Raw genomic sequence first — 12,118 nt, 5'->3', positions numbered from 1 at the left:
GTATACTCTTGGAAGTCAAGCTTCCTCTGTGCAAGGTGCCGTGTGACCCGTCACAGACAATCCGTGTTCGTCTGACATATCTTGAAGATACGTTATACGTCGCATTAGATGCGAAGAGCAAGCTCAATACCGCACGAGCCAGCTAGAGTACGAAAGGCGGGAGTTTTACGAGCACACCGGCTCTGATAAAAAGTCGTAAAGCGAGGAAGACGAGGATGATCTGCTAGCTGATGAACAGCACACTGTTGCACTCAGATTGAAACATATCTGTGAGCGTCACACATATAAACGTTCCATACCCACTTCCCCCGACTAAGTCGTACGAAGCCTAGATCTCCCAAGCAAGTAGTTCGACGAGAAATTCAACTTAAATCCAGTCGGCCGCCCTGCTTAGGCAACGAACAATTGTTTCGCGCCCTAAAGAGAGTATTTGATGCCTCTCGATGCTGTGTACTCATTTTTGAAACTTGAACGTAGAACGTAATCGCATGACGCTTTTAATCAATCAGAATTTCTGTGGATCCAAAATACGCGGAACGTCAACGATAACATATAATAACCTGAGCTGTCAGCCCCGCCTCTGTGTGAAAGATCGGATAATACACGCCGATGTCCATGCATCGAGCGACGGAACCATGTCGCAGAATCTTTGAGCTTTTTGTGAAATCAGCGGACTTTTACAGCAATTTGCACTGTTTATCCGGATATTGTGTTAGTCTCATACTAGGTACGGCAAAGCTTGAACGTCATGAGCCATACTTGACTGAAGGTCTCTAGTAGTGGAGTTTTGCTGAGACATGAACCCACCAATTTAAAATCGGAAAGCGCATTTGGCATCAGCATAAAACTGTGATAGCATCGGTATAGAACACACAATATTTTAAGAACCTGGCAACGACATTGGTTGGTGGGTGGTAGCGAGCCGTTTTCTTGACATGAGGTTGGAAGTGGCTGGCAATGTATTATGAAAAAAATAATCACAGTGTGACAGCCCCCCCACCGAGGCTAGCTTGGACATGATGGATGAAGTAGCTTCAGGTTTTGATTCGGTTGGAACGCGTCAGAGCATTTAGTGCCCCACTCCCAAACGCAAGGTTTGATGTAGACAGTAGACCACAAGTTATAAATAGAGCGGTTAGATTCCTGGATTTTTAATGTTCTCTCATTCCTGTCATGGTATCACTATACCACGGACCGTATGACCCGCCCATCGTGCAGAAATGAAAGTATCGCGAGGTTCTCAAAACAAGTTTGTTTTCTACTGTGGCGACTGCAATAATTATTTCTCAAGTATGTGGGTCTTCTCTCTGTAAAAGGATTTTCTCAGTTAATGTGTGCACGAGTTAGGAAGATCGTGAGATCACCGAATCTTCCTTGTTGGCGCCAAGTTTTTTCATTAAGCAAATTCCAACGGGCATGAACGCGCCGTCGGTTTCATAGGGTTGCCAATTAAGGCCGTCCCAGAAGAACTCTCGAGTTCCTGACAAAAAGCTACTTGCTAAAATTATGCTGTTGTCAAATTTAGGGTACACCTACTAAGCTTGGAGCCATTTGTGATCCACTCCGATCATGCCTGTTCCGCACAGTAATAGCCTCTTCGCACATCACACATCTTGCAGCGATTGGCAAAATCAGAATTTTTATGTATAACTTCATGGAAAAGTATGAAGGCATTTGTTGCGGTAGCGAATGCGCTTTCGCGTTTGGACTATAAATGCTGCATATACGATAATTGAGGTTGTATATTGACGGGATAGAAGGTACAAGGTACAAGTCCGATGTAGCTTGGGCTGTGCTTTTGATATCTGAGAAGCAAGGCGGCTTAGAGTTCGCATGTCGCTTTATCAAATCGTTAGGGTGCGGGTTCGCACCACTATTCTTTGTCTTAAGTCTTGCTGTATCCAGCACTGACTCAGCGAGCAGTTCACCTCACGAGAGCATTAAATGCAGAGGACAGTATAGATCGCCTTGTTGAGAAAAGATATACGGCTCTGTAGAGATGATCCTGAGATGTATACATGGTTATGCAGTTATGTTCACGCTTGTAAAGCGAGTAAGCAAATAAATACTCGCCGGAAGCGCCACGTTTCTTTGGCTAGCTTGCCAGTCTCGGATAAATATAAGCTCCATCGTTGTGACCAACATGTGACCTTTCGAGAAAAAAGTCTGGTATTGTGGGCTCTGTGGGTCATTTAAACAATTTGGCTGATCTTGTTGTTACTGCTAACACTTTGCCAAAACTGGTAACCAAGGCAAAGTCGCCGGTACATACGATGAGAATAGAGATCTTCGACACAGTTTACGCGTGTGCACATCTGTATTCACTAATTTTCACATTCTTGTCTACCAGAATAGAGGATGTACGGAGTCATGCGCATATTTCCAACCGAGGTGGCTACCATAAGGCATATGATGCACCTCGCACAATATTCTGTAATCCAGATCCTCGTCATGAGTTACAAACATTAATTTCAAGTTAGTGAGTTGAACTACGTGCATTCTGAAGCATTCAACAGTGCAGCTGATGCTGCATCAGACCTGTATGCTGGACCTATCGTAGCGTTAATGCACAACGTCACCATTTGTAGATGCGACAGCTAATACTTTGAGCAACGAGAAATCGCATCGCCAGGATATATCACCTTCTACGATTTACTCGGCATGTTAACTTTCAACTCGTCAATCTCTGCGAGAGATGCAGTGGTGGCGTTTCTGTGCAAGTAACTCACGAATGGCTACAATCAAGCGTAAGTACTGTTAACGTGACATGAGCATATATTATAGCAAATACCTCTTTTGACATTTATTTAGTAGCTCCACCCTGAATCTTTAAGCTGACGAGACTCAAACGCAATGTCGTATTCCTGCTCCTTGTATATGCTTGGTGTTAGCATGCCCCATAGCAAAAGCCAGAGCGTTATAGACGACATGAGCTGGCTAATCCAAATTTTGAAGAAAAAAGTCGGGGTGCTTACGAAGCAATCTTCCAAAGCCTTAGCAAACGGTATTTAATGCCGCACACAAATATCATATGGTATTAAAAACAATTGGTGATGTATCATGCGATATGGCATAATTTGTACTATACTTGTGCATGAATATGGCCAACCATGTTCCTCAAGTTATGATGTGTAACAAAACTATTTACTACAGCTAATCTATTTTCAGGTAAGATTGCGGATCACACCGTCCAATGAAGCATAAAAATCTGGATATCCATCCTCGCCAAGGAAACAGCTGACTATACGGGGTAGCAGCGTGTACAACCGCCTAGATATGAGCGCTGTAACTCATTGTGGTTCTGGTGTAGCCGAAACACCTGCACCACTTAAAACCGAATGCCACTGGTGTTTTAAACAATACCTAGGGTTTTCAGGTCATGTCGCTCATAATACTCAAGTAGGGAGAGGTAGATCAATATCTTTCATGAAAAGACGCTATCATGCACGCAAGGGCACTAAACGAAAAGCAATCGATCATGCTTCTCTGCAGCACACTTTATCTGTTGAAATGTGTGTCGAAATTGTGGCTGTATTGAGCTGAATTTAAACTAAGACAATTTGCCACTTCCCGCTGACTATTTCTGGCGCAGGATGTCGTGTGAGTTTTTTCCTCACAGAACGAGTTTCGTGTTCTTTGTGGATAGAAACGTCAATGACGTTACACTGTTTTTTTCTTGGTTCAAGAACCATTGACCTCCGGCGAAATATTTGGTTTCGGGAACCAAGTCAATTTCATGACGCATTTTCTGAATTGTGGTAACACGCATGGAGGGCCTCTTGTCATTACGTCGCCTAGTTCATTGACAAAGCAATAGGTGGTCTGTGAGTATCCGTAATGACAGACTCATCCAAGATTGATAGAATGCTCTGCTCATCCTCTGGATTTCATTCTTATATTTCAGCAACATCACCTTTTAAAAATAAATACTTCAATCGAATATTGCAGCTAGTGAGGGAGGTTACAACCCCATAAGACAGCCACAATAACTCTATTTACGAGATAATAACCACTGTCTTCACTCACAATTCCAAACGGCAGGCACATCACACAGTACGGCTTGGAACACTACCGTTACATCTTCAAAATGGAAAATCATTTGTCTCATCTTTAGGCTTTGGCCCTCTGCTTGCAACTTGAAGGTGCTTTTGAAGTCCGCTCGCTTCAACACAAGGGATGGAGAAACTCCGTCGATCTCACTATTCACCGCCTCTACCTAAGGAGACCCCAGCTTACAGCCGTAACTGAGAACCACACCATTGACAAACGATGATGATTGTCACGAAACATCGGTAATGTAAGTAAAAATGTGCTTTGGAGTCCTCGATTTCTGATCATTACTAAGTATCTTACTTAATGATTGCGGCTCATTGAGGCATGTACCCTTCGAGCATGCTCAACGCACTTTGCATTTTTTATTTGTTTATTACAATGACACCGTGTCCTTTGCAAATCTATCAAAATTGAATGCTCACATCAGAGGCTTTCTTAATTCTAGCAGGTTGGATTCAAGCCCCACTCAGGGAGAAGCACGTGTCACCTAACTTTTTCTCATCCGATTGACCCATATATCACGGCTGTCAAATGACATCATATATGTGATAGGATTATATAGTGAAATCATTTTCGCGAAGGCATCGTTCTCTCTTTAAATTCTCATTTTTTTGATGATGCATCAAAACCTACGCAGCATTTACATGTGTCTCCATCGCAAGATGAGCTGATAGTATATATCTAGCATCTAAAATGCCTTTACCTGCTGTGGGCTTTTGTTGACGGTGCGTGACGTATCTAATTACACGATGCTGGGGGTCTGCCAAGATTCTTACGGGCTTACAAGGCCCTGGAGTTAATGTTAACGGTCAGCAACCAGAGCTGTAAGGTCAATGTCTCGAAAAAATTGTCGCTTCATTTTGAGCTGGTTTCCATCGTCATCGGCTCCCGCAAAGAAGCTTCAGCTCTGTACCAGTAAGATGACCTGTTTATAGCAAACCATAGAGTGTTTCGAGTGCATTTTGGTCGATCTTGTGTGGAAATTCAATGGTTCATATCTCAGCTGAAAGAGAAGAGACCCAAAGAGCAGAAAAAATGTTACTGCCACATATGTAACATTTGCAAATACCACTGTACAGCTCGTAACTTGGAGAAAGCTGTATCCGTATGTCATTGCCTATGGCGCGCTCGTAAGCTGCAACCCTACCAGCTCACGCGGCTAGAAGCAGATCGATGCAAATCCCATCACACCCATAAGAGCAGTTAGACTCTCAATTCATTCTGCGCCATATTGAAGACCTTCCTTGAAGTTGGTATTTGTAATTGCTACCGTATCCAGAAGAGTACCTGCCTCCATAGGAGTGATGAGATCTATCATTTGAGCAAAGCTCGTTACTTCTTGCGTTCTTATATCGATACATAGACATTTCTATTGCAAACGATGCACCTGGTTGATTTAATTAAACTTTCGCGATAATTTGTTCCTTAACACTTCTAATATTGAGAATGCCGACGGTCTCGCGCGTTAGTGAAAATTTACATTTGCGACCTTCTCACTGATAGACCAATGGAATGATGCGCTTATGCTTCGTCTGACGCAAATCAGTTTTCTTACGATCCTAACCTCTATTCCCCTGGAGAAAGTTTTTACTTGGTACAACCCCTAAAGGTAATACACATTATCTACAGCCACAAGCGAGGGTGGCTGATCCGGGGGTATCTCATTAGCAAATTCTCTTAAAACGTACATTATACGCAATACGCAATTTGATATAGCGTTGAATAGGTGGCCTTCAATACTGAAAACGAAATGTAATTTTGCTTCGGTTCTAGCCTTTAAACTTATTAATTCTTATGTGGCGCTTGATACTGCGGCTCATACTGCCCTTACTTGAAGGGATACCAATCCGCATACAAGCTTCATTACGTTTAAACTTTGTCGGCTTGTATTGGGTGGAATAATCTAGCAGCGTATGTTTTAAGTAGATCGTGCTCCAAATCGTCAACAGCCTAGTCACCCTTACACTCGTACGGATTGACAGGCAGTTAGGGCTAGTCGCTAAATAAAACTTTTTCTAAAACGTTTGAAGCCTGGTCGGCCTTATGTTGCGGCGTACGTTTGTTTGCATCGGCCATACTTCCAATTGTTGCATGAGTCCAAAAGTGAGCTAGCAAATCGATGTACCATATATTGTTCTGTTGATGCTTTGATATCCATAAGACGTATGAAATCCGCTATCGCTTTTAAGCCTTGAGCTGCACATTTACACCGCTATTTTTTGCCAATAAATTTGGTATTTATGCGCTAGACGCACACAATAAATTTTATCTATGAAGCCTGCGAACTCCTTCAAAAGGTCGTTTTGGACATATGAGTTATTGAGCTCTCTGTACTGGCGGCCGAACATGAAAAAAGGTAGATGTTTACCGGGGCATGTGTGCAACGTGTCAGCAAGTTTTTGCGCGAAATTTTTGACAGTCTATTTGCGTCACCTCTCATGAGTACGTCAAAGACCGCGTTTGGAAACATTGAGGTGAGTCGGCCTGACAAATCTTATGCGTCTTGCATATACGTACGACGTGCGACTGTCGAAAAAATAGAGGCAATCGAGATACCAAGTATAAAAGAATAATTGTGCATATCGCGATAGTAAAGTGGTAGAAATGTCGATGGCCGTGGCAAACCTTCAAGTTGAGTTTGAGACTTAGACAGAGCAAAGCATTGTCTAGTCCCATACCTGGATACGACATACTATATCAGCCTGGGTCTGTTGTGGCTAGGATGCCAAGAGCCATAGGCCGACTGAAGATCGAATAAGTTAGGTGCCGAGCATTTCTTCTGATTAAGTTTGGACGAGTGATGAGCTCATCTCCGCCAAAAAAGCCGAATCACTTTTTGTGAGGCCGCATTCCTCAATATTTTCCGTGCAAAACATTATTTTGCCCGAATTTTTTGGAAATAGTTTTGCCAGGTAGCTTGAGCACAAAATCAAAGGCCAAAGCAATAGTGAGCGGGGGCTACGGAAGAGAGCAAGTAGATCTGGCGATCATCACGGTGTATTTCTGTTGAGATGGAAAGGAATACCGTATGTCGTGGTTGTCCTTTGGCAGTGCGGTAACGAATAGCTGTGAAGTGTTGGAAATGAGCGAGGGACGGCTAGAGTACACACGGCTGGATTCCGCACCCTCCGGCGCAAACCGGTAAACCTGTGCTAATTAAATTATTCACTAAGGAAATGTTGTCTTTACGTTAGTAAAATGGCCAGGCCTTAAAGATAGACAGGATAGTTCTTCATTTCTGGTGATGTGACGGGACTGCTGAGTCAGCACACCATGTGACTGGTCAGCGTGCGGGGGGAATGAAGTCGCAAGAATAAGTATAAATTTAAGAATGAAGTGACCGTTGTCTCTTTACAGGCTTTAAGTCCCCCCACTATCTTTGACAGAGTTGGAGAGGGTATTCTTCGGGGATATGGTCAACGATATTCAAGAAGGCGAGATTACTGGAATGATACAACTACTACCGGGAGAGAAGCTGAGCTCTTCATTGATGAATCTGTCATTGCGGATACTCGACAAACACTAAGTTTGAGGACTGAAATGTCATTTTCTTTTAACTACTGAAGGTTCTTTCTATCCTTTGTCAGAGGCACCCTGACGTGTTGTCAAGAGATCCACCATGCGCGTCACCGCTGGATAAAGGAGAGTTAGTGAAACGAATTTGGCTCTCACTCAGCGATGAACCTGACCAAGGAAATAGTGTGACGTCGTTGACGCCTTTCAATGCGCAAAACGCGAAGCAAGTTTGGCAAGATAAAGAAAAACTGCACGCTTGGGGCTGACTAAAAAAGCTAACGACAATTGGCTTCTTCTGATGAGCTCAATACAGCAGCTCATGCGGCAAAAATGCCATTTTATAGATAAGATTGGTACTGAAGAGCATGATCGATTACACTTTGCTTAGTGCCCTCGACTTCATTTGATGAATATTACTAATGCTTATAAGAGATAGCAAATACGTATCACTGTGGCGAGTTATCTGGGTGGAGTGATGACGTCATGCCATGGGACTATCCAATGTAATATCAACGTTCTGGTGCGGCTGTTCAGGCTAGATCGTGGTTATTGTTAAAGCTGTCTGATGATGAATTAATAGGCGTGCAGAGCACACGAAATAGGATATGGAGAATCACATCGAATGCTTGCGATCAGAACTAAAGTGTTAAGAATTTTCTTAATTTTATTTTGTCACATTCAACTAGGCTGTATCTGGAGCCGACAAATTTTGCTAACTGAATTAATCTATTGGGTAGCAGGGTCTGTGATAAGATCTTGCGAATGCAAAAGCCATTACAGACTGACCGCAGCCTCCGCCGAAAGAAAATGAGAAAGTGGCTAAACCGGGCCATCTACGCGCACAAGTATACTGCAACTTATGCCGTTATGGTACTAGCCGTCACCAGTTGCCTTAGAAAGAATGCTCCCAGTATGGCTAAGGTCCATCAACTATAGCGCACTCGTGAAGGTTCCGCCTTCGGAATTTGAGCAATTCACGCTGCAAAGAACATATTTTAGTGTAAAGTGCGACATTCACCGCATTCTCGAAAAATGTTAGATGAACCGGATGGTCAGAGACCCTTCATCTGGGTGGTAACTACTACTGCCCCAGGCAGAGGATTGCTGCCATCATGGCCGCGAAATCTTTAATTTTGGATATAGTTTGCTTATTATCGCTTTTCAATGGTGGGCAAGAAATTTCACTCAAACAATACGCCTAGTGAAGCAGTACACACACCCGCTATATGTCGCATTATAACTTCCTATTCGAGAATACCCTTTTACGGCGACACTGGACGTAAGTAATTTTTCGTGCGCGCTACTTCCTAGCGTGGAGGCGATATCGCGGCGCGCTGTTGCATCGCGATGACCGAAATGTATTTATTAAAAAGATGAGTTGTTACAGATGAAAGGTGGGACCCAGGCGATTGGTTTCGGTGGAAGTCATAAGAGTGAAACCTCCAGAGGATATCATGAATTCCCAACTTTTCTCGCTTGTAGAGATTTCTTTCTGTTTCTGCCCTAAACGGGCTGGTTGATCGGTATCAGCGGCATTGGAGGTGCATTAGCACCTGGCTGGGATGTTCCTTAAGGTTCTGACTAGGGCAATATCTTGGCTATTTTGCGCAACCAGGCAAGCCTTGGACCGCTAACCGGCCTATTCATCTATAGCATACGATAGATATTTAAGCTCAGCCTTTTGCCCCTAGAAACAGTCTTATCAGAATCGGTTGACGAATCTGGAAGTAGCGCTATCAAGTGCAACGATTTTAATGCTCGCAGAACAAACTCAAACTACAAGAGTTTGCGTTCACAAAGGCACAAAAAATGAGTTTGCACGCTTTGCCCAGAAGCTCCTCAAGTTGCCTGATACTTTTTACTTCTATTCAAGAGAAATAATTTATTGAGAATTTTATTTGATTTATTTACATTCGCGTTATATATATATTTACCATCTTCAGTTTTAAAACTACAATAAACGAAGTAAGGGTAATTGCTCCGTACGAAGTCTGATCGACCCCATCAGTACAATTACACTGGTGCCTCCGAGTTCGAATTAGTGCACTAACCACAATATGATATGCATTTCATTACACAAGCGCACCATTGAAGTGACAACTTACTTTTATTGCAATAAGTGATTTATCGCTCATGCGAGAAGATTTAGATGGCTTCAATTTTTATGAGAGAAATAATTTGGGAAGCACCGACAACCCTCAAGATAACAAAATGGATCTCATACCATTGTGGGACTTTGCGGGTTGTCGCTTGAAGGGTGATAATTGCTACCATGGGTTTACTGCAAGCATCAAACTGCTATAGGAGACCCTAAAAAACTGGTCCGTTGAGATAATGATTTATCTCGCCAACATGGAGTGACTTAGACGTAAGTAGCACATGCTATTTGATCATGACATGATCGTGACAGCCGCCTCTTTCGGCAATACAATGGTGCCATCAAAAATTAAAGCTACTTTTTTCTAGAGCTTTAATTTTTGAATAAATTACAGGGCGTAAATAATGTGCTTTCACTCAATTTACTGAGCATTACGCGTAATTTTGAATTTTAAATTTATTGAATGTGGTATTTCAGCATGAGATCGAATTCTATAATGCACTAAAGCTTCAACGCAGCGTTGTCCTCTCGAAGTTTCCAAACCATTCATATTGTTGAGACTCTTGCCAAATGGTTTAAGGATCTGCTTGATGCTAGATAATTCGAAAAATAAGCAAAAACTCACGTGAATCTCATGATATGGGTTGTTCTGATCCAGTGTCCTGGAACCCAAGAAAACGACGTGACACCGTTGAAGATTGCGTCATGGCGGCTAGAAAAGGGCTTATAGAATGTTGAGTAGCGTTGATACGATTCTTGACTTGCTGACATTGAGTCAAGGTGTTTTCTTGTAGCTACCGACGCAATTTCTTTTTCATAGGTTATTATATAAAATTATCGCGAAAGCCTTAAGTTATGCTCATAAACCGGTACTACGAGGCACTCGTGCCCAAGATTATAAAGATTATGAGGGCATGAGGTATGAAGGATTGTTCAATGATTTGTGTCAACATCACATACAACAGATCCTTGTTCAAATCAATGAATCCATCTCAAATCCTCTACTGTACACTACAACACCAAGAATTCGCCTATCAATTACACCCGTTGCTATTGGTGAGAGTGCATTGCGTAAGTAGAATAATACTTATTGCTTATTTTACTAAATTGCTGTGAAAGAATCTTACACAGAAAGAAGGATCGGATAATGCTGAGACATCGCATAACCTTTCATTACAAATGAACAAAGAGATAGTACACGATTAACCGCACACAGATGCGGCTACAGAGGACAATGCGTTGTAAAGATGATGGAGGGTAACATACACAGTACATTGCTCATGATCATTTTAAGTCCGCAGCTGTCACTTGCACTGGTTTTAGATGGGCAATGAGGGTTGCCATCTGAATGTTTCATAGCAAAATATCTAGCTATAAGTACTGCTCATTTGAAATACTTCCTGTAAGCCATCGATAAGAAATCTACACATGCGTGTCAGTTGTTTGGTCTCTACGACTATCGCCCTTGCGACAATACATGTGCGCGGATCATAAAGCACATCAACCCGAAGGCTCGAAGCCATTCCTGAGTACGAGGAAAGCGTTCTAATTGAGATAGAACAATTCTTCGGGCAAAAGCTGGAAAGGAAGCTGACAAACCTCCCTACTTGGGGTGAAAGTGACCGTAAGCCATGGTATAGTCCGACTTGGAAAACGTGGACCGACAGTATCAATTATGCGGAGAAAGATGGTGATATCGCTCCTTCTGCAAAGTACGCGATGGCTTTTGGATTAAACGTGGATGAATTCATGGACAAGGTGTCGGGTAAGTTTGGCATTGATTCGGTGAAGGATAGTACTTCTACGTGTACCGGGGAGTGCGATGGTTTTGACAATAATTGCGCTTTTCGTAAGAACTCGCAAACTGGGTATTGCGTTTCGCGCTACAGCAGAATTTCTGAAGGTGGTGCCCAGGCTTCATTGTTTGAAAAAGAACCTCGTTGCCCGGTGACTTTCAATAACGTGACATTCAATCCGGATGATATCAAAGCATTGATCGCAGTCGTCTATACTGAGGCCCAAGTCCCAACGATATACGGTGGGAAATACTCCCCAGGCCAAAATGGGACATTAGATGGAAGTATTCCATCTGCTCCGCCTCAGTATCGTAATGTGAGCCCCGCTTTTTATCATATCGCTGCTGCTAACCTTCTAGGAAAGCTCAATCAATCTTTCATTTTCGATCGGTATAGTGATGAGCGAGTCTTAAATTTCGCAGTTTTTGCGTTCGAAGTGAACAGGCTGCAGCCCATGACGTTGCTGGAGGCTGCGCGAGAGTTCTTCAATTCGACATCTTACACTTTCAATGACAAGGCGACTGAAGTTGTTTACGTCTCTTCCAATCTATACTTTGACGAAACGAGTGCTTACGGTATATTATCGTATACCTACATCTTGGAGTTGGACGCAACGGGAGATTGTATCGGGGGTCAGTGGTTGGAGTATCAGCCG

General features: G+C 42.8%; 1 protein-coding gene across 1 annotated transcript; it reads right to left on the bottom strand.

Annotated features, from left to right (window-relative positions):
* Window positions 1–362: 362 nt before the first annotated feature.
* On the bottom strand, window positions 363–617 carry PHALS_00903 (uncharacterized protein; the record flags this gene model as incomplete). Its single annotated transcript, XM_024730662.1, has 2 exons — window positions 363–494; window positions 561–617. 2 exons carry the CDS (start codon window positions 615–617, stop codon window positions 363–365), a joined length of 189 nt encoding a protein of 62 aa, XP_024580917.1.
* Window positions 618–12,118: the final 11,501 nt, after the last annotated feature.

This window comes from Plasmopara halstedii, assembly GCF_900000015.1.
Source record: "Plasmopara halstedii genome assembly, contig: Scaffold_1211, whole genome shotgun sequence".
Lineage (NCBI taxonomy): Eukaryota > Oomycota > Peronosporomycetes > Peronosporales > Peronosporaceae > Plasmopara > Plasmopara halstedii.
The sequence above is the reverse complement of the archived record's forward strand: the minus strand, read 5'-3'. Positions and strand labels throughout refer to the sequence as shown.